The 19264-nt window shown below is 51.6% G+C and overlaps 1 protein-coding gene across 5 annotated transcripts; it reads left to right on the forward strand.

Moving 5' to 3' along the window:
* The first annotated feature begins 1784 nt into the window (after window positions 1–1784).
* On the forward strand, window positions 1785–19240 carry COQ8B (coenzyme Q8B). Of its 5 annotated transcripts, none has more exons than XM_027515775.1 (15): window positions 1785–1864; window positions 2262–2366; window positions 2503–2622; window positions 2772–2838; window positions 4587–4664; window positions 7730–7852; window positions 7995–8080; window positions 9312–9452; window positions 9554–9635; window positions 10638–10731; window positions 13329–13470; window positions 13626–13733; window positions 16036–16101; window positions 18204–18290; window positions 18746–19240. In XM_027515775.1, the coding sequence occupies exons 2-15, from the start codon at window positions 2265–2267 to the stop codon at window positions 19025–19027; spliced, it is 1578 nt and encodes a 525-aa protein (XP_027371576.1). In that variant the 5' UTR covers window positions 1785–1864; window positions 2262–2264; the 3' UTR covers window positions 19028–19240. The 5 variants fall into 5 exon arrangements, with proteins under 5 accessions (XP_027371576.1, XP_027371577.1, XP_027371578.1 ...); XM_027515776.1 differs by having other exon boundaries at window positions 1806–1888; XM_027515773.1 differs by having other exon boundaries at window positions 1825–2080.
* The last annotated feature ends 24 nt before the right edge of the window (window positions 19241–19264 follow it).

Consider the following 19264-nt stretch of genomic DNA (forward strand, 5'->3'; position numbering starts at 1 on the left):
TCAATGAGGCCTTTCCTGACTGTCCTATTTATTTTTGGTCCACACAAAGTGGCATGTGGGATCTTAGATCGAAACCAGGGATCAAAAAACGAGCGCCCCCTGCAGTGGAAGTGAGGAGTCTTAACCATTGGACCATCAGAGAAGTTCCCTGAACCACCCTATTTAAACGCACAGTCTTCCCTCCTCTCCCTGCCCTTCCCAGGTTTATTTTTCTCTTTAACAAGTGTCACCTAATCACATATACTCATTTATTTATTTATTACATATACTTATTTATTGTGCCCCCCTCACCAGAAGCCAGTACCAAGAAGGCAAAGATTTTTGTCTGTATTGTTTCTTGCTATGTCCCCAGAGCCTAGAAAAGCATATGGTAAGCACTTCACAGAAATTTTGAAAAGAATGGTTTTTCTATAAGAAATTTCTCTCATGTATAGAGCTCTTGTTCTGTACTGGCTCTGTGCCAAGCTCTTTACAGACACGATTTCACTGCATTTCTCTCTCACTAACCCTGAGTAAGAGAGAATGCCATGAGCCCACTTTACAAATGGGGACACAGAGGTTCAGAGCTCTGCCAGACTGTAGCCTTTGCTTGTAGTCACCAGGCTAGCTGATATGATCTCATGTACGTGAGGTATGTAGTACCCAGCTTGGTACCATCAGTCACAGCTTTGTAGGATGAGTTATTGTCACAGGTTCTTTTTATGTATTTTGCCCCTTGGAGTGAGCTGCCACCTAGCTCCTGAGTCAGACCCTTGTGTCTGGTACAGTACAGGGGGTAGTTTCTGTCTTGAAACTGAGTCACCTGGAAAGGGGTGTTAGGCACAGACCCAGGGCTCTAAAATGAGTCATCTTTTTACAGACCAATGAGAAGTCATAGTAGGGTCCCCCTAGTGCATCATACAGGCTGGGAAGCTGAAATTCAGAAAAGTGTAAGGCTCTTCTGAGGTTGAATAGTACAGGGACAGAGATAGGGAGGTCTGATTCCTGACCAAGTGGGATAGACAGGGTTGAGGGGGAGGCTGTTCTGTGCAGTGTCATATCCCTTCTTCAAGTGGTAGGAGAGATGCCCCAGCCAGCTGCTTCTATTCCAGACTGTGAGAAGAGGGGTGAGTCAGCCTATTGTGGGGGGAGCATGCTTTAAGCCTGTCCTCCTTCCCCCATCAACAACACACACACCCAGATGGGCTGGGAGCTGGTTTTCTGGGATGCCAGGGCTCCTGAGTCAGCACAGGGAATCTTGGCTGAGTGTGTTCTGGGAAATGTCAGGCCTACAGGAAACAAAGGACTCCCACTCACACCATCCTGCAGGTGGGTGGGGAGCCGAGAGAGCAGGGTGTATGGGCAACGGGGGCCCAGTGTGCAAAGGGCTGGTTGTGAGGGAGTTTTCACATGGGGCGGGGGGAGCGGGTAGCAGGATATGGCTATTTGAAACAGAGGGTGAACTTGCAAAGTGGAGGGGCTCCATGTGCAAGGGAAATGTTTGCTGGGGACGTATGTGTTCAAAGGAGAGATGCGATGAACCTACTAGGAGTACAAATAAGAGGTTGACAAAATGTTCACGCAACGGAGCAGTGAGTTTCTACAGGAGAGGAAAGTTTGCAAAAAAAGACGTATAGGAAACTGAAAGGTCTGCTGCGTACAAGTTTCTCCGAGGTGAGTGGAAGGGCATAAAATGGCACGTGTGCGCTCCGGTAGTGCCCCTAACCACCCTTAGGCCCCGCCCCGTCACGCACAGCGGGGCGTATTTTGTGCCAGTCAGTGACCTGCTCCTCTGTCATTGGCTAGCTGACCGGACGGGGCGGGCGTGAGGAGACTCCCGGAAGCGCAAGAGGCCCCCGGCGCGTAGCTGACCCCGAGCCAGGGAGTGGGTGCTTAGCAACCAGGGGAGGTGCCCAGTAACGGGATGGGGGGAAGACTGAAGGAATTGTGGGTGCCTAGCAACAGAGAGGAAGGCGGTGCCTAGCTACGAGGGGGGTACTCAGAGCAGTGGAGAGGTAGCCCTGGAGGATCTGTGGGTGTCTAGCAACGGGGAGGACCCTAGCAACGGCGGAGATGGGACTGGGGAAAGTGGTTTGGAAAGGTGCGCGGGAAGAGCCATGGGTTCTTAGCAATGAGAGAGGGAACCAGGAGAAACTGGGGGGCCTATTAACAGGGAAGGAAGTCTTTGGCGGGTGGGAGCCTTAGGGTAGACAGGGAGGAACGTGAGGCAAAGAAGAGATCAGTCCCACAACTCCTACCCATACCCTCCTCTTCTCCCCCAGACAATGTGGCAGGAGGTGGGGGGCCTACTGCGTGCGACCTGTGGACAGCTGGGCCGGACTATTGGTCGGCCTTGTGGGGCCCTGGGGCCGGGGCCCCGCTGCTGGGTAAGAGGCTGGGGAGGGGTTTCCAAGGGGAAGAGGCTGAAGGAGACTTCAGAGGGCCAAAGAACAGGGAGGGGTCTAAAAGAGCCGGGCAGATACCATATCCTCCACTCCTTACCAGTGTTCACATCTCTTGCAGGGGCCATGTGGGGATTTTGGGGCCCAAAAACTTCATCACGATGGGCCTGGCAGAGGCCTGGGTGAGGAGGACATTCGCAAGGCCCGGGAGGCCCGGATCAGGAAGACGCCCCGGCCTCAGGTATCATTGCATACCACTCAGCAACACCCCCATGAAGGCAGCTGCCCTCCGGAGCTTGGGGAAGGGTGTGGTGGCAGGTTGGTCGGACTGCCTGGGTGCTCTGTCCATCTTTTCCCGCTCAGACCTTCTCCCCACTTCCCACTTCCCAGCTGAGTGACCGTTCTCGAGAACGCAAGGTACCCGCCTCCCGCATCAGCCGCTTGGCCAACTTTGGGGGTAGGTGTGACTATGGGAGACTGTGACCTAGATCAGAAGAGGTGACATTTACAGAATGAAGCAAGGGAGAGAGTGAATCAGAGAGAGAGGAGGGAGAGATGGAAAGAGAATGAAGGCAAAGGTCTGTAAAACCAAGAGAAATAGAGAAGAATGTTATGTTTATTGAGAACCTGGAATGTGCAGGGCCCCTTACACGTGATCTCTGCAGTGAATCAGTGAGTGTTTGTTTCCATTCTATAGAGGAAGTGGAGGCTAAGGGAGGTAAACAGGACTAAACCCTGGGTCCTGCACCAGGATTATTCAGACTTCAGGTCACAACCTGCATGAAATAATTTAGTAGGTTGCAACCAGCATTTAAAAGAAGAATGGAAAATATGAGTGCAGATGTAGAGTCAGGGAGAAGTCTCGTTTCATGAAACATTATGTATCACTGGTCTCTATCGGTTATAATGCAAATGTCTTCTTGACTGTGAATCATGGTTCAAGTTTTAAAGATACTGATTCACAGTGTAAAGGAGTCAAATGCACTGCTTAGAGCTTTGGCACCAGGCTGCCCGGGGTTCAAGGGGGTGATTCTTATGCATCCTCACTTTGTGAGTCTGGATAAGTTACTTCTCTGAGCCTCGATTTCCTTTTCTGTAGAATGGAAGTGTTTCTATAAAATTTCTCTCATGAGGGTGTGAGGACCAAATGAGTCAGTACATAAAAGGCACTGGGAATGGTTTTTGGCAATGGGAAAGTGCTCAGAAAATTCAAACTATGATTATTTATGGAAATGATGAGAATACAAGAGGCAGAGTGACTTAAGATGTCTTTAAGGACAAGGAGACAGAGAAGGCAGAGGAAATCAGAGCTGGAGAGATAACATCAAAAGGAGGAACTGAGAGGAGGCCTAGACAGACATACTGGGTGGAGGGAAGGGCAAAGATGGAGAAAAAGCTGACTTAGAAAAGGACAGGTGCGCATGAAGAAGAGAAACAGGAGTCATAGGAAGACAGAGCGACCTGCGGGGAGAAGGGGATCGTTTCCAGGCCTTCTTACTCTTGGCTGTACACTGGAGTCATCTGGGATGGATGCCTAAAAGAAAAAGAATTCTGAGGGACTTCCCTAGCGATCCAGTGGTTAGCACCTTGCCTTCCAATGCAGAAAGTTTGGGTTCAGTCCCTGGTCGGTGAGCTAAGATCGCACATGCCTTGTGGCAAAAAATCCTGAAACATAAAACAGGAGCAATATTGTAACAAATTCAAGACTTTAAAACTGGTCCACATCAAAAAATCTAAAAAAAAAATAGGGCTAGTGACTTCCCTGGTGGTCCAGTGGTTAAGAATCCAACGCAGGGGACTTGCGTTCGACCCCTGGTCGGGAAACTAAGATTCCACATGCCGAGGGCTCGTCTCAGGCCAGTATAACCAGAACCTCAGTGGTGGGGCCTGGGCATCGTATTTACAAAAGCTCCTCACGTGATTCTGGGTGCAGCCAGGGGTGAAAAACACTGACCTGGGAGACAGAGACAAGGAGAGAGGGTTGGAAACAGAGGTAGCTTCACCTCCATGGGAACCTCAAGCAGGGAGACAGTGAGTAAGAGACTGATGTAGAGACAGAGGGATGCAGAGAGTTGACTACAAAGAGATGGGAGACAGGGGTACATAGAGGGAGACAGGAAAGAGGGTCAGGGAGGTGATGAGGGGGTGGGGAAGGAGATCACCCCAGGGCAAGTGAGCACTCAGGTCCCCCTCTCCCTTCCCCAGGACTGGCTGTGAGCTTGGGGCTGGGAGCACTGGCTGAGGTGGCCAAGAAGTCCCTGCTCGGAGGAGGTGTACAGTCAGGTAAGTGAGCCACGTGCCTGGGTCCACACCCTGGCCTTGCTGTGTGTCCTGGGACAAGTGGTTTCACCTCTCTGAGCCCCAGTTTCCTCATACAGAGAATGGAGCCAACAATGACATATCCACCTCTTTGGGTCATGGTGGAGTGCTCAGAGCAGGTGAAGCTGCTGTCAGGGTGGTGATGGGTAGAAGCAGGTCATGGGGGAAAAAATGTAAGCCCTCCACAGTGCAGTTCCTAACTGTAAGCAGCAGAGGAAGTACAAAAATAGGAGAGCTGCTGAGGGTCTGTGGCCAATCGAGATGGATGGGCAGTGTAGAGATCAGCATTTGTGGGTACGATTCCCCAGCATGTCAGTGTCTTGAAACAAAAACAGGGGTGGATATTCTAAATGAAAAAGAGACTAGAGAGATAATAATCGACAAAGGGAATGTGTGAGCCATGATTGAATGTTTGAAAAAAAAAGACTATAAAAGACTTTGGGGGACAAACGGGAAAGTCAGAATATGACTGGATGGTAGATAGTTGAGAATTAGTGTTAATTTTCTTTTTTTTTAATGTCAAATTTATTAACTCTGCTATTATTTTAATTTTGTATTTTTTGGCCACGTGGCATGTGGAACTTCCCTGACCAGGGATCGAACCCACGTCCCCTGCATTGGAAGCATGGAGTCTTAGCCACTGGACCATCAGGGCAGTCCCAGTGTTAATTTTCTTGGATGTGATTTTGGCATTGTGATTGTGTAGGGGATCATTCTTCTTCTTAGCACAGGTTGAGTGCTGCAGATCAGTCAGCAAAAATAATGGTCAGTGTCTGGGTACAGTTAAAGTGGGTGAAGGAGCATGTCAAAACTTTGAATCAGGTGTGTAGGTATTCACAGGATGAATGCATCCTTTCTGTCTGTTTGGATCTTTTTCAAAGCAAAAAGTTGGCAGTAGGTGGAGGAACGGTCTGGCTTTAAGGTAAGGCCAGACTGAATTTACACCCTTTTTTGCCACTTCTGTGCTGTGTGACCTAGAGCCAGGCAAGGCACCTTTCTGAATCTCTGGCTTCCTCACCTTGAAATTTAAGGCATTGGTTTTTCTTACTTCCTGGGGTGATGGTAGAGATTCAGCCAAAGAATCCATAGAAACACTTAAAATTCTGCCTAGCACAAGGTGAGCCCTCAATAAATAGCTCAATAACTGTTATGAAAATAAATAAAAGCTTAATAAACACTTTATTGAATATAGAATTTGCATATAGAACCACACACATCTAATTGTACAGCATGGGTCGTTTTCACAAAGTGGACGCATCTGTGCACCCATATCAAAAAACCCTAAAACAAGCAGTTCTCAAACTTTTTAATCTTAAGATCCATTTATATCTTTAAAACTGAGGAATGGATAGACCAAATGTGTTATATCTATACAATGGGATTTTATTCAGCCATGAAAAGGAATGAAGGACTGATCCATGCTATTGTGTGGTTGAATCTTGAAATACTATCCTGAGTGAAAGAAGCCAGACACAAAAGGCCATATATTTTATGATTCCATTTATCTAAAATGTCCAGAGGAGGGAAATCTACAGAGATAGAAAGTAGATTAGTGGTTTCCAGGGGCTCAAGGGCAGGTGGGTGAGGGAAATGGGAGGGGGTAACTGCTCACAGGCTTCCCTGGTGGCCCAGTGGTAAAGAATCCACCTGCCAATGCAAGAGCCACGGGTTCGATCCCTGGGAAGACACCCTGGAGAAGGAAATGGCACCCCACTCCAGTATTCTTGCCTGGAAAATCCCATGGACAGAGGAGCCTGGCAGGCTACAGTCCATGGGATCATAAAAGAGTCAGACACAACTTAGTGGCTAAACAACTGCTAATAGGTATGGGTGCCCTTTTGGGGGTGAGGAAAATGTTCTGTAATTGATCGTGGCGATAGTTGCACAACTGAAAATGCTAGAAGTCCCTGAACTGTGTGCTTTAAATGGGTATATTATATCATGTGTGAATTACATCTCAATAAAACCATTAAAAAACAGAATGAGAACCCCAAGAACTTGTTTATATTTACTATATGTGCTGTATTGGAGATTAAAACTGAAAAATTTGGGACGATTCCCTGGTAGTCCAGTGGTTGAGACTCTGTGCTTTCACCACCGATGGCCTGGGTTCAATTCCTGGTTGGTGAACTAAGATCCCATTTTTTTTTTGGCGCAGTTTTGCCAAAAAAAAAAAATTGAAATTTAAAAACTGAAAAATGTTGTAAACAAGAATATACACACTCACTCCATCTGTCATCAGAGCAATTACAGCATCACAAGTCACAGAACTTCCGGAAAACGCCACTGAACATTTATAGGCTAATAAGGGTAAAAAAGGGAAAATAATGTATTGATATAATTATGAAAGTTCTGTTCTCACAGACTCTCCTAGAGGGTCTCAGGGCCCCCAGACCACAGTTGGAGAATTGCTGCCCTGGTTCTCCAGAAGCTCTTCTGTACCCATTCTGGCATGTCCTCCCCACATCAGGGGTCCCCACTGTCTTGGCTTCTGACCCTCGAGATTAGTTGTGTCTGTTTTTGCTCCTTATACCCGTATCATCAGACAGTGTTTCATGGCATGTGTCTGGCTTGTTCCGCTCAGCATTCTGTTTAAGAGGTGTGTCTGTGTTACTGTAAGCTGTCATAGGTTGTTCAACGCTGTTCTCATCACCCCGTGGCTCTTCCACAGTCCCTTTGTTGGTTCTATTGATGGTCCTTTGGGTTGTTTCCATTTTGAGACTGTTGTAACAGTGTTGCCGTGAACCTTCTTGGGCATCTGTTGGTGGACACATTTATGCATTTCCCTTGGGGATATACCTCAGAGAGAAATCGGGTACAGTTGTATGCTTCAGTGGAAACTTCCCAGCTGTTTCCCAAAGGGCCTGGGCCGTGGCACGGTCAGCAGCAGCGCTGGCGTTCCAGCGTTCCACATCTTTGCCAACACTTGGTATTGTCGTCTTTGTTTTAGCCATTCTGGTGTCTGTGCGGTGGTGTCATAATGATCTTTTTTGTGGTTGCCGTACTAACGATGATTCTCTCCACCCCAGAGGGAGGCTCCCAGCCAGGCTCCAGCCTTTTCCTGTCGGAGGCCAACGCTGAGAGGATCGTGCAGACCTTGTGTACAGTTCGGGGGGCTGCCCTCAAGGTTGGCCAAATGCTCAGCATCCAGGGTACAGCAGCATGATGACTCTTGACTCCTGACCCCTGACCTCAGCCTCACCCCACCCCACCTACCACCAAGCCCCGGCTTCAGATACTCCCACAGGGCCCCTCGTAGCCTCCCCTCTCACTGGCTTCTCGCTATCTCCCAAGACAACAGCTTCATCAGCCCCCAGCTGCAGCGCATCTTCGAGCGGGTCCGCCAGAGCGCCGACTTCATGCCACGCTGGCAGATGCTGGTGAGTGCTCCGAGCGGGAAAGGCTGGTGAAGGAGGCCTGCCCCACCTGCCTGGCCCTCCTGGCTTCATGGCTCGGCTCCCTGTCTGACTCAGTGTTCCCATTCGTTAAACAGGAATCACTAAAGCCCACATCTCGGAGAATGGTGGTGATGAGTCAGTGAGAAAAAAGCACAGGGCTCTTCGTCCAGTTCCTGGCAGGCTCAGGGCTCTGTCTGGGCTGTGAAAGAGGCTGTGAAGCACTGTGGTCAGAGGCCAGACTTTGGGAGTTCAAACCCCAGCTCTGCCACTTGCTACCTGTGCGGTTAGACACATGGCCTGCCCTTTCTGCTTCAGTGACCTCATCTATGATTGGTGGTAGTTCTAACAACACCCACATCTTGGGGTTACAGAAACCAGTGTGTGCAGAGCACCTGAAAGGGCGCCTGACACACCACGAGTGACATGCAAATGTTAGCCGTTCTTATTACCGCTTTTTAATTAAAGGAGAGCGTGTCTGTAAATAGGTTGGCACGGTGCCTGACACTGAGTAACTGCCCAGGACATGAGCTGTTCTAATCACTGGGGCAAGGGTGTGGAGCCCAGGATCCAGCCACCTGCCTTCTGAGTGTTGTTCTCTCTCTCTCCATATGACCCTGCCCGCCTCTGAGCCACTCTGCGCAGGGCCCAGCCCACAGGAAGAGCTCTGTAATTTTAGCTCTTTTTTATCATGTTAACTGTAGAGTTAATAATACAATATATGGATATATGGGTATAATGGAGGACAATTATCAATCTTGAAATGAAGAAGTGTTAGTTGCTCAGTTGTATCCGACTTGTGTGACCCCATAGATTGTAGCTGGCCAGGTTCCTCTGTCCATGGAATTCTCCAGGCAAGAATACTGGAGTGGGTTGCCATTCCCTTCTCCAGGGGATCTTCCTGACCCACTGATCAAACCTGGGTCTCCCACGTTGTAGGCAGATTAACTATACCTAATAGCATTCCCCACAGCAGCCTGCACAGCCTCAGGAGTATGGGCCTTCCAGTCTGTCAGCGCCTGGCTCATCACCTTGGGCCAGGAGGTCTCTCTCTGAGCCTCAGTTTCCCCATCTGTAAAGTGGGGTAGCAGCCAAGAGCTTGGCCCAAGGCCTTGCATGTGGCGAGTGGGGTTATTGACCTGTGAAGCGCTCAGCACAGGGCGTGGACCCAGCTGCCTGAAACGATGATGACAAGTGTCATGACCACTCTCTCCAGAGAGTTCTCGAAGAGGAGCTCGGCGGGGACTGGCAGGCCAAGGTGGCCTCTCTGGAGGAGGTGCCCTTTGCAGCTGCCTCCATTGGGCAGGTGCACCAGGGCGTGCTGAGGGACGGCACAGAGGTGGCCGTGAAGATCCAGGTGAGAGGGGAAGCAGGGTGGGAGTTGAGGGGGGCACCTGGCCACCCCAGGGGTGGCCACCCCAGGGGGACTGCAATCCCCCCTCCCTCCTCCCCTCCCAGTACCCAGGCGTTGCCCAGAGCATCCAGAGTGATGTCCAGAACCTGCTGGCGGTGCTCAAGATGAGCGTGGCCCTGCCGGAGGGTGAGGCACGCAGTACCCCCCTCACCCCAACCCCAACTGTGGTGGGTGGCACCCTGAAGAGATAAAGTGGAGGGGGGGGCTGGACGCAGCAGGGGCTGGCCAGCAGCTCATGGCAGGGTGTTTCACGTGTGTGAGCCCGAGTGAGCACCCAAGTCTGGGTGTTTGAAACAGAAGGGACACCAAGGTGGGGAGAACCCAGGGTATAGGCATGTGACAAAGTCAGGCTTAGACGTGCTGACAGAGATCCTGAGAGACAGAAGCCCAGACAGAAATCCAGAAACAGACACACGGGATGTGCAGAGCGGGACAGGAGGCCTGAGAACGAGCCACAGAAACAGGAGGGGGTGTCAGTGGGACCTCACGAGTGTGTTACAGTATGTGAGAGAGCGCCTGAGGGAGATGGAGCAGAGTGTGTGTGTCTGTGTGTGTGTTTGTGAGAGAGAGAGAGAGAGAGAGAGGGTGGGGGGAGAGTGAGAATGAGAGTCAGGCCCAGAAGGAAGCTTCAGAGACACTGGAAGCAGCATAAGGGAGCAAGAAATAGGGACAGAGGGGGACTTCCCTGGCCGTCCAGTGGTTAAGACTGTGCGCTTCCACTGCAGGGGGCACAGGTTCAATCCCTGGTCAGGGAACTAAGATCCCACATGCCATGGTGTGTGCAGTGTGGCCAAAAAAGGGACAGAGAATAGGTGGCAGATGTGACTGTGAAAAGGGCCTAAGGACCAGTGTGCGTGCCCAAGAAAGAGACCCCAGCCAAGAGGCTTCCACAGAGCCTGCAGCTGTGTGAAGGGCTGAGGGGAGTGTGTGCCCAGAGCGTGTGGGTGAAAGACATGGAGCAGAAGGGATGAGGGCTGGGGAGACAGAGTGACAGACACGACTGGCAGCAGAAGATGTCCCTGAGTGGGAGCCTGAGGGGTCAGGCAGGGGGCAGGAGGCAGTCTGTGGCCTTCCCTGCCTGACATGGCTGCACCCTCCCCGCCCCCCGCCCCTACTTCCCACCCCCAGGCCTGTTTGCTGAGCAGAGCCTGCAGGCCTTGCAGCGGGAGCTGGCATGGGAGTGTGACTATCGTCGTGAGGCGGCCTGTGCCCAGAACTTCAGGTGAGCTGACGCCCCTATAGGCCCCTGGGCAGGCTTTCCTGGTAGTTCAGGCAGTAAAGAATCTGCCTGCAATGCAGGAGACCCGGGTTCAATCCCTTGGTGTGGGGAAGATCCCCTGGAAAAGGGAATAGCTACCCACTCCAGTATTCTTGCCTGGGAAATCCCAAGGACAGAAGAGCCTGGCGGGCCACAGTCCATGGGGTCGGGAAGGGTTGGACACGACTGAGTGACTAACACATACACGCAGGCTCCTAGAGGCCCCCTTCTACCCTCCAGATTCCTTCACGGGCCGAGAGGGTAGCTGGAGCCCTGCGGTGGGGCTGGCAGACTGCTTCTCTGTTCATTCATTTGATCATCCATCCAGCCCTTCACTCATTACTTCATTCACACCCTGTGTCCTCTGTGAGCATTCTAAATTCCTCTCTCTAAATGTCTCTACTTTCTCATCGGTCAAATGGGACCCTGAACCCCTGTAGTCCGATGCAGGAGACAGACTTGTCAGCAGGCACTCAGTCACACCCACTGGACTAACAGAGATGAAGCTATCAAGAGTTGGGGGCTCCAGGGACTTCCCTGGTGATCCAGTCCCTAAGATTCTGCCCTTACAATGCAGGGGCACAGGTTCAATTCCCGGTCAGGGAACTAAGATCCCATGTGCCTCACATCGTGGCCAAAAAATAAACTTAAAAACAAAAGAGCTGGGGGCTCCAGGTCATCCCTTATACTCTGTGGGCAGGAGGAACAATGGATAGAAGCGTTTTGGAGAATGGTTTGGCATCATCAAGGCTTAGGATCCATATCTAACCCAAGAGTTGCCCTCCTGGCTAAATACTCTAGGGACACGTATGCCAGTACGCACCATCAGACTTTTCCAGAATACTCCGAACACTCATAGCCCCAAATTGGAAACAACCCAAATCTATCAGACTTATCCAGCAGGGTGAATAAATTATGGTATATTCATCAACACAGTATCACGCAGCATTGAAAAGGAGTGAACTTCAGCTCCGTGGAACAGTGGTTGTATCTTAGAGCATCGTGATAAACTGCAATTAATTACATCTCAGTGAGACCCTCCACAGTGCGAAGCATGGCCCACATGTTTACTGAGCCCAGCTCTGTAGATATGAAGGCAATAGAAGGCAGTGGTTAGGGGCCTGGGCTCAGATGTGGGATCCAGTCAGGATTCAGTCCTGGGTCAGCCCTTAATGGACTGGGTAGCTTTAATCTGCATGGTGACCTCAAGAGAGCATCCTCAGAGAAAGTGAGGATAAAGGGGAATTGTGCTGGGACTTCCCTGGTGGTCCAGTGGCCAAGACTCCCTGCTTCCAATGTAGGGGACCTAGGGTTCGATCCCTGGTCAGGAAACTAGATCCCACAGACCACATCTAAGAGTTCACAGGCCACAGCTAAAAGGTTCTATGTGCTGGAACTAAGACCCAGCACAACCAAATAAGTATTTTTTTAAAAGAGGGAGTTATTGTGCTGACTAAATGCTCAGCAGAAGCCTGGCCCATGAGGAGCAGTTCAAACATCAGAGATTTAATCAACAAGCACAAAAATACCATCCCCCAAAGCAGAATGTCAATGCGGGAGACCTGGTTAGATTCCTGGGTTGGGAAGATCCTCTGGAGGAGGGCCTGGCAACCCACTCCAGTATACTTGCCTGGAGAATCCCCATGGACAGAGGAGCCTAGAGGGTTACAGTCCATGGGGTCACAAAGAGTCAGACATAACTGAGTGACTAAGCACAGCATAGCAAAGTAGGACCTGGAGATAGAGAGTGTCAAGTGGGCTGGGCCAGAGCACTCCTGTGTGGGGTCTGGGGAGACCACCCCCTCCCAGAATTTCCCAGTGCTCTTAGGATAAAACCCACGTCATTTCCCCAGCTCCCTGTCCCCCCACCCCCATCCCCAATGCCTTCCTACAGGTCCCCAACCAGAGGCCTTTCTCATATTCTTTGCCTCCCATATCTCACAGTAACATGCTTATCTCAATCTACTGTTGGTCTGTTTGTTAGAATGTGGTCTTCTGTGACTGATGGCGGGGCAGCGGGGCATGCCTGGGGCTCCTGTTACTGCTCTGTCACCCAGCATCATCCAACACAGGGATGGACGCCAAGAGCGCCCTTTATTAGTCAGTGTTCAGCATAATGACTCCAAGGAGTGGCCAACGAGTATCACTGTGGACTCAGAGATTTGTATATCAGTGACTATTTTTCAGATAGATGAATTAATAAGTTGATGAGAAAGTAATGCTCATTGAGTTTAACACACTGAGCTCATCCTGGGGTGACCAGAAGTCAGAGAAGTGTTTCCAGTAGGGAAGTGGTCCCTGGGTCTCCAGCTGCACTTAGGAGCAGGCACAGAGATATTTGTTGAATGAATGCATGAGTCAATGAAGGAAGTGTCTGAATGGGTGTCAGTCCAGCCAGGTATTGGCCATCACTCAGGGCAGAGAGGAAAGAAGAGGGCAGGAGAGAAGATGAGACACAGACTTTCCCATGGAAGACTTCTCAGAGGAGGGGGAGGGCTCAAGCCAGGGCCACAGGGGCCTGAAGAGTGAGGTCCCCACCCCTACCCTCCCATCTGCCCCAGGCAGCTGTTGGCAGATGACCCCTTCTTTCGGGTGCCGGCGGTGATTCAGGAGCTGTGCACGACGCGGGTGCTGGGCATGGAGCTGGCTGGAGGGGTCCCCCTGGACCAATGCCAGGGCTTGAGCCAGGACATCCGGAACCAGGTACATGGACTCATTGGACAGTCAGAAGGGTGCTGCCCTGGGGCAGGGCTGGCTGGGCGGGGCAGGTCAGACCCATGGTCCCCCTCCAGGCTTCAGAGGGCTTTACAGGGGGCACATGACTCTGAGATTTCTGTTACTCCTTCTCCCCACCCCAGATCTGCTTCCAGCTCCTGAGGCTTTGTCTTCGGGAGCTGTTTGAGTTCCGATTCATGCAGACAGATCCCAACTGGGCCAACTTCCTGTATGATGCTTCCAGCCACCAGGTGGGTTCCTTGTGACGTGTCAGGGTGCGTCAGGTGCTGTAACAGATATTTCCCACTATGTCAGTAGCTCAGCACAATAGCTCCAATAGCTGTTGTAGCAGGCTGGAGCGGCCTCCTCCATGCAGTGATTCAGGGACCCAGGCTCCTTCCCTTTTGTGAGTGTGCCACCTCCCCCCTCCCCACACACACCCCAGGCCTTGAAAGGCTCTCCTTCCAGTGCAAGGGGAAAGAGAGGTTGAAAAGGTAACCTCCTGCCTAACTGCTTTGGCCAGAAATGACCCATCATTCTCTTCACCATTCCATTGATAGGAACTGGACACATGACTCATCTAGGTGCAAGGGATGCTGGGAAATCTCTGGCTAGGCAGTGGCAATGGAGAAGAGTCATTACCTCACCTGTCATTCACTTAGAACATCCCAAGTATTAACAACTACTGCCTCTTGACAGTGATGCCAAGATAACTCCGACCCTTGCCTTCCCAGAGTTCCTCACCCAACACAGGCCCCATCACCAGACAATGTGACCTGCAGTTAGCACCTTGGTAGGGAAGCACAGGCCACAGAGGGGTCAAGTGATGGGGGAAGCTCAGGGGTTGGTGGGAAGCCAGGGAAAGTGGCTAACCCTGCCTGGGGTGAGTGGGGCCAAGGAAGCTGAAACCAGAAAGACAGGAGAGGCACAGCCATTTAAGGAGCAGGGAATAAAGAGCTTTCCTGGTAAAAGACACAGGTAATCCAAAGGCCTGGGAGTGACAGTTTGCACTGAAAGGCTCTCGGCATGCATGGTTGCTCAGTAGCTTTCCACCGTGGTCTGTGCCATTCCGTCCCCGGAGGAGTCCTTCTAAAGCCCAAGTCCCTTCCACAGCTTCCAGCAGCCTCAGGGTCAAGTGAGCCATGTGCTGAGGGCAACAGGGCCCCACTGCATCCAGCCTCTGTCCCTTGCCACCTTCTTCCCCAAGGGCACAGACGCCTGCATCCCTCCAAGGCTCCCACGGCAGGGAGGGCAGTTTTCCCAACTTGGGGGCCAGGGTGGGGGTGGAGGGCGGTGATCTGAGTCCTGACATCAATTCGCTGGGTCTCAGAAGCTGTTTTATTTTAAAGGCATAGACTATGTTGCCAGTGGGAGGGATCATATTGTTTCGGGACACTTGTGTTTGATGTTTATATTTATGTGTGCATTCGCACTGGAGCCCAGAATAATCTACTTTTTTTTTTTTTTTTTTGGAGTATAGAGCTTCCCTGGTGGGTCAATAGTAAAGAGTCCGCCTGCCAATGCAGGAGACGTGGGTTCCATCCCTGGGTTTCAGAAGATCCCCTGGAGGAGGAATTGGCAACCCACTGTAGTATTCTTGCCTGGAAAAATCCTATGGACAGAAGAGCCTGGCAGGCTCCAGTCCATGGGGTCGCAAGAGTCGGACACAACTTAGCGACTAAACAACAATAGTTGCTTTACGCTGATGTGTCCGTTTTGCTGTGGAGCACAATGGATCAGCCATGCATATCCTTATGTCCCCTCGTTTTTGAATCTGCATTTTCTTACTGTGGGTTGTGATCAATAGTTTGAACTCCACTGTTACAGAGAAACTTACACATGTGTTCATTCCCTAGCAAAACCCCAAAATAACCACAGTGCCCATCAAGCAGATAAATGTGATATATTCACCCAACAGGATCTTAACTGGGCAGAGAAAAAATGAATGAAAGAGCTAGAGCAGTGGGGATGAATTGCAAAACCACATTGAACACAAAGAATTTGCAGAATAACTATCCTAAATGCCATGTATGTGAAGTTTTAAAATACACAAAACATGACTATGTATTGTTCATGGGTCCACATATATGTAGAACATGTAGCAGTGCACGCATGGGAATTTCAGGAAACAATAATATTTCAGGAAAGTAGTGACCCTGAAAGAGAGGGTAGGGACTGGGGGAGGTAGAATCAGGACCCACTTTGATTGGCAGTATATTTGTGAGTGTATTGGTAGTAGGATTTGTGAGTGTTGATTTCACTTTTCCATGTATTTTCTTATTCTCTGGATGTTTCTTTTTCTTCTGTGCCTAAAACATGTTATTATAAAAACAACTAGAACCCCCAAAATAAAAGCCAGGTCCCTTCAGCTTCATGGTGGGATGGATTGAAGTGTGGAGACCAGAAGCCAGGAGTCCCGGGAGGCAGCTGGTCAGGGACTCGGGCAGGAGGGGGTGTGTTGGGGGGGACAGAGGGATGGGCCCTGGCACTCCCACAGACAATGGGGAGCATTGGTGGACCCCCAGCGTCACTTTCACCATCCCTCAATTCCAGGTGACCTTGCTGGACTTCGGGGCAAGCCGGGAATTTGGGACCGAATTCACAGACCATTACATTGAGGTGAGTGTTCCCCAGCCCTGGGGTCTCTGAAGGGCCAAGCCTCAAGCCAGATACTAAGGCTTGCAGAGAAGGAGAAATACAATATCTGGCATTAAGAAATAAATAATAAGGCCCTGGATCTCTGAAGCCATGCTTTGCAGCTTGTTCAGAGCAGGGGAGGGACACAGAATTAGGAAACTCCTGAATAACAAGTGGTTTCTTAAACCCTAGGAGGCTGGGGTGGGGTGGGGGAGCTGGCAGAAGAGAGGTGTCAGAGACAGGCCTAGGGCTCTGGCTTGAGGAGCTGGGCCTTGTTGGGTGGGGGGGGTCACCTTTGCATGGGGACAGGAAAGAGTTGGTTACCCCACCCCGCAACACAGACACACAGGCTCCCTGGGGTTCTCTCTGCAGGCCACTCTGGAGGTGCAAAGCTGAGGCTTCTCTGGGTAGTTGGGACATCCCCTCCCCACCCCCACAGTCCTGTTTAGCATGGCCCTCCTGCCTCCTCCCCAGCCTTTTCCAGTTTAAAAAAGCCCTGTCACACGGGTCCCCCGAGGACCGCAGGCGTGACAGATGGCCAGACAGGCTGGGGCAGGGGGAGCCAGGACAGACCAGAACTGCCAGAGTTAATCTTGTATCCCCCTTCCTCCCAAGAAGGGGCAACCCGGTGGTGAAGGGTTCATCCCCCTTCCCCTCCTCGCCGGGCCATTCCCCACTCTGAGCCTGGTTCCTCTTCTGGGAAACAGGGACCCTCCTATGCACCTTTTAATACAGTAAGTCCCCGACACACAAACCTCTAGTTGCAAACTTTCAAAGATGCGAACCTGTGTTCACATGTCCGGTCACGTAAGTTAGTTCACGTGTCTGGCGTAACCGTCACCTCTGTTGTCACCTTGTGCATCCTCTACAGGGGCCTATGCTTTTGTATACTGTACGGTACGGAGTACAGTAGTACACCATCTTTCTCTCAAGCCCAAAATGTCCGGAAGCCAGCGTAAAAGCAGCAGTATATAACTGATCGTGTTAACGGGGTACCCAGGCTAACTTTGTTGGACTTAGGAGCAAAACTGAACTTAGGAATGGGCTCTCAGAAAGGAACTCATTCATATGTAGGGCACTTACTGTAGTAATAGGAATTCATGATATTTATGGTGTTTCCTTCGTGTGGGCAACTTCCCCGGTGGCTCAGTGGTAAAGAATCCACCTGCAATGCAGGAGACACGGGTAGATGTGGGTTCAATCCCTGGGTCAGGAAGATCCCTTGAAGGAGGAAATGGCAACCCACTCCAGTATTCTTGCCAGGAAAATCCCATGGCCATTGGACCCTGGAGGGCTACAGTCCATAGAGCCACCAACAGTCGGACACAACCGAGCACACACACACCGTGTGAAGCATGCCACAGATACACCTTCATCCTCCCAGAGCCCCATGAGGAAGACAATTTCAGCATCCCCACTTCACAGATGAGAAAGCAGAGGCCCCCAAAGCAAAGCAACTTTCCCAGAGTCAGCCAGTGAGTGGCAGAGCTGGGATGGAGACCAAGCAGGCTGGCTCCCGATTCTGTCTGTCTGTCCCTACGCCCTCAACTCCTGCCCACTACATGGCTGGAGAGCTGCTTAGCTCCAAACACTGATTTACTAAACAAGGGTTTTCACCAAGGGCCTCCTGAATGAGTGCCAGACCCTGTGCCACTTGGGACTATACCCAACTGGGATGCCTGCCCTCTTGGGGCTCCAAGTCCAGTATGGAAGCCAGACATCAACCAAGTGATCCCAGAGATGGCAACCTCAGAGGCAGTTCTGGGTCATGGTCACACCCTTTAGCAACTGAGTGTTTGGACCCGTGGGCATCACTTGGCATCTGCTTTGCTCTGTCCTGCTTCCAGGCAGCCTCTGCCTTCCCAGCCAAGTGGGCGGAACGCCTGACCACCCCAACCCCCAGGCTCAGAAACAGTCTTGAGAGAGGCACAGACAGGGGTAAGGTGGAGAGGGAGAGGCTTCCAGGTGAGAGGGCTTAGACAGAGGAGAACAGAAGTGGATCTGGGCAGGGCCAGGCTTCCAGCTACCGTCTCCAAACCCACCCTTGAACCCCTCTGACTCTGTGCCCATATCCGCCTTTCCAGGTGGTGATGGCTGCAGCCAATGGAGATAAAGACCGGGTCCTGCAGAAATCGAGAGACCTCAAGTTTCTCACAGGCTTTGAGACCAAGGTGGGGAGAGTTGGAGCTGGTGTCTCCTTGCGGAGAGTAAAAGCGCTTCTCTCTACTGGGGGGAACTGTGGATGAGTGGGGGACTCTAGGGGGACCGCTTCTCTGTACTGGGGCTCTGGGGAGGAGGAGTAAATGGGGGTACCACTCATCTATTCTAGAGAGGGAGTGGGGGGCTGGCTGCTTGTGGATTTGGTGGGGCAGGGGGTTGAGGAACAGAAGCTGCATCTCTGTCCTAGAGAGTGAAGGCTATGTGTCAACTGGAGGCCCTGAGAGGACAGGAAGGGTGCTTTCTTTGGGGAGTAGAGGGGGGCTTCTTGTCTCTTAGGGGTCCCGGAAGGAGCGGAGGCTGCCTGTTATTCTCTGGGAAATTGAGGGCTTGTGTTTATACTTGAGACTCTGGGGGAGCAGAGGGCTATATGTCCACACTGGGTGCCTCTGGTCTCCCCAATCCCTAGGCATTCTCAGATGCCCACGTGGAGGCTGTGATGATCCTGGGGGAGCCCTTTGCCACTCAGGGCCCCTACGACTTTGGGGCGGGTGACACTGCCCGCCGCGTGCAGGGCCTCATCCCTGTGCTGCTGCGGCACCGGCTTCGCCCACCACCCGAGGAGACCTACGCCCTGCACCGAAAGCTGGCTGGGGCCTTCCTGGCCTGCGCCCGCCTCCGTGCCCAGATCGCCTGCCGGGACCTCTTCCAGGACACCTACCACCGCTACTGGGCTAGTCGCCAGGCATAGCCACGGCCCATAGCCTCCTAACCAGAGGACCCATCAGAGAGACTCCATCTCAGGACTCCAGCCCCATAGCAGGCCATCCCCTGCTATGAGGCTTCTTTTCCCCCCCCTGCTCTAGGCCTGGGGACCCCCCGTGGGCTTGGGACTAGGATACTCCCAGCTTCATACCCCCATGTCCTGCCCTCCCCACTCCAAAGGGAGCATCCAGGAATTCTACCCTGGTATTAATTTATTTCTGGA

Source organism: Bos indicus x Bos taurus, chromosome 18, assembly GCF_003369695.1.
Source record: "Bos indicus x Bos taurus breed Angus x Brahman F1 hybrid chromosome 18, Bos_hybrid_MaternalHap_v2.0, whole genome shotgun sequence".
In the NCBI taxonomy this organism is placed as follows: Eukaryota; Metazoa; Chordata; class Mammalia; order Artiodactyla; family Bovidae; genus Bos; species Bos indicus x Bos taurus.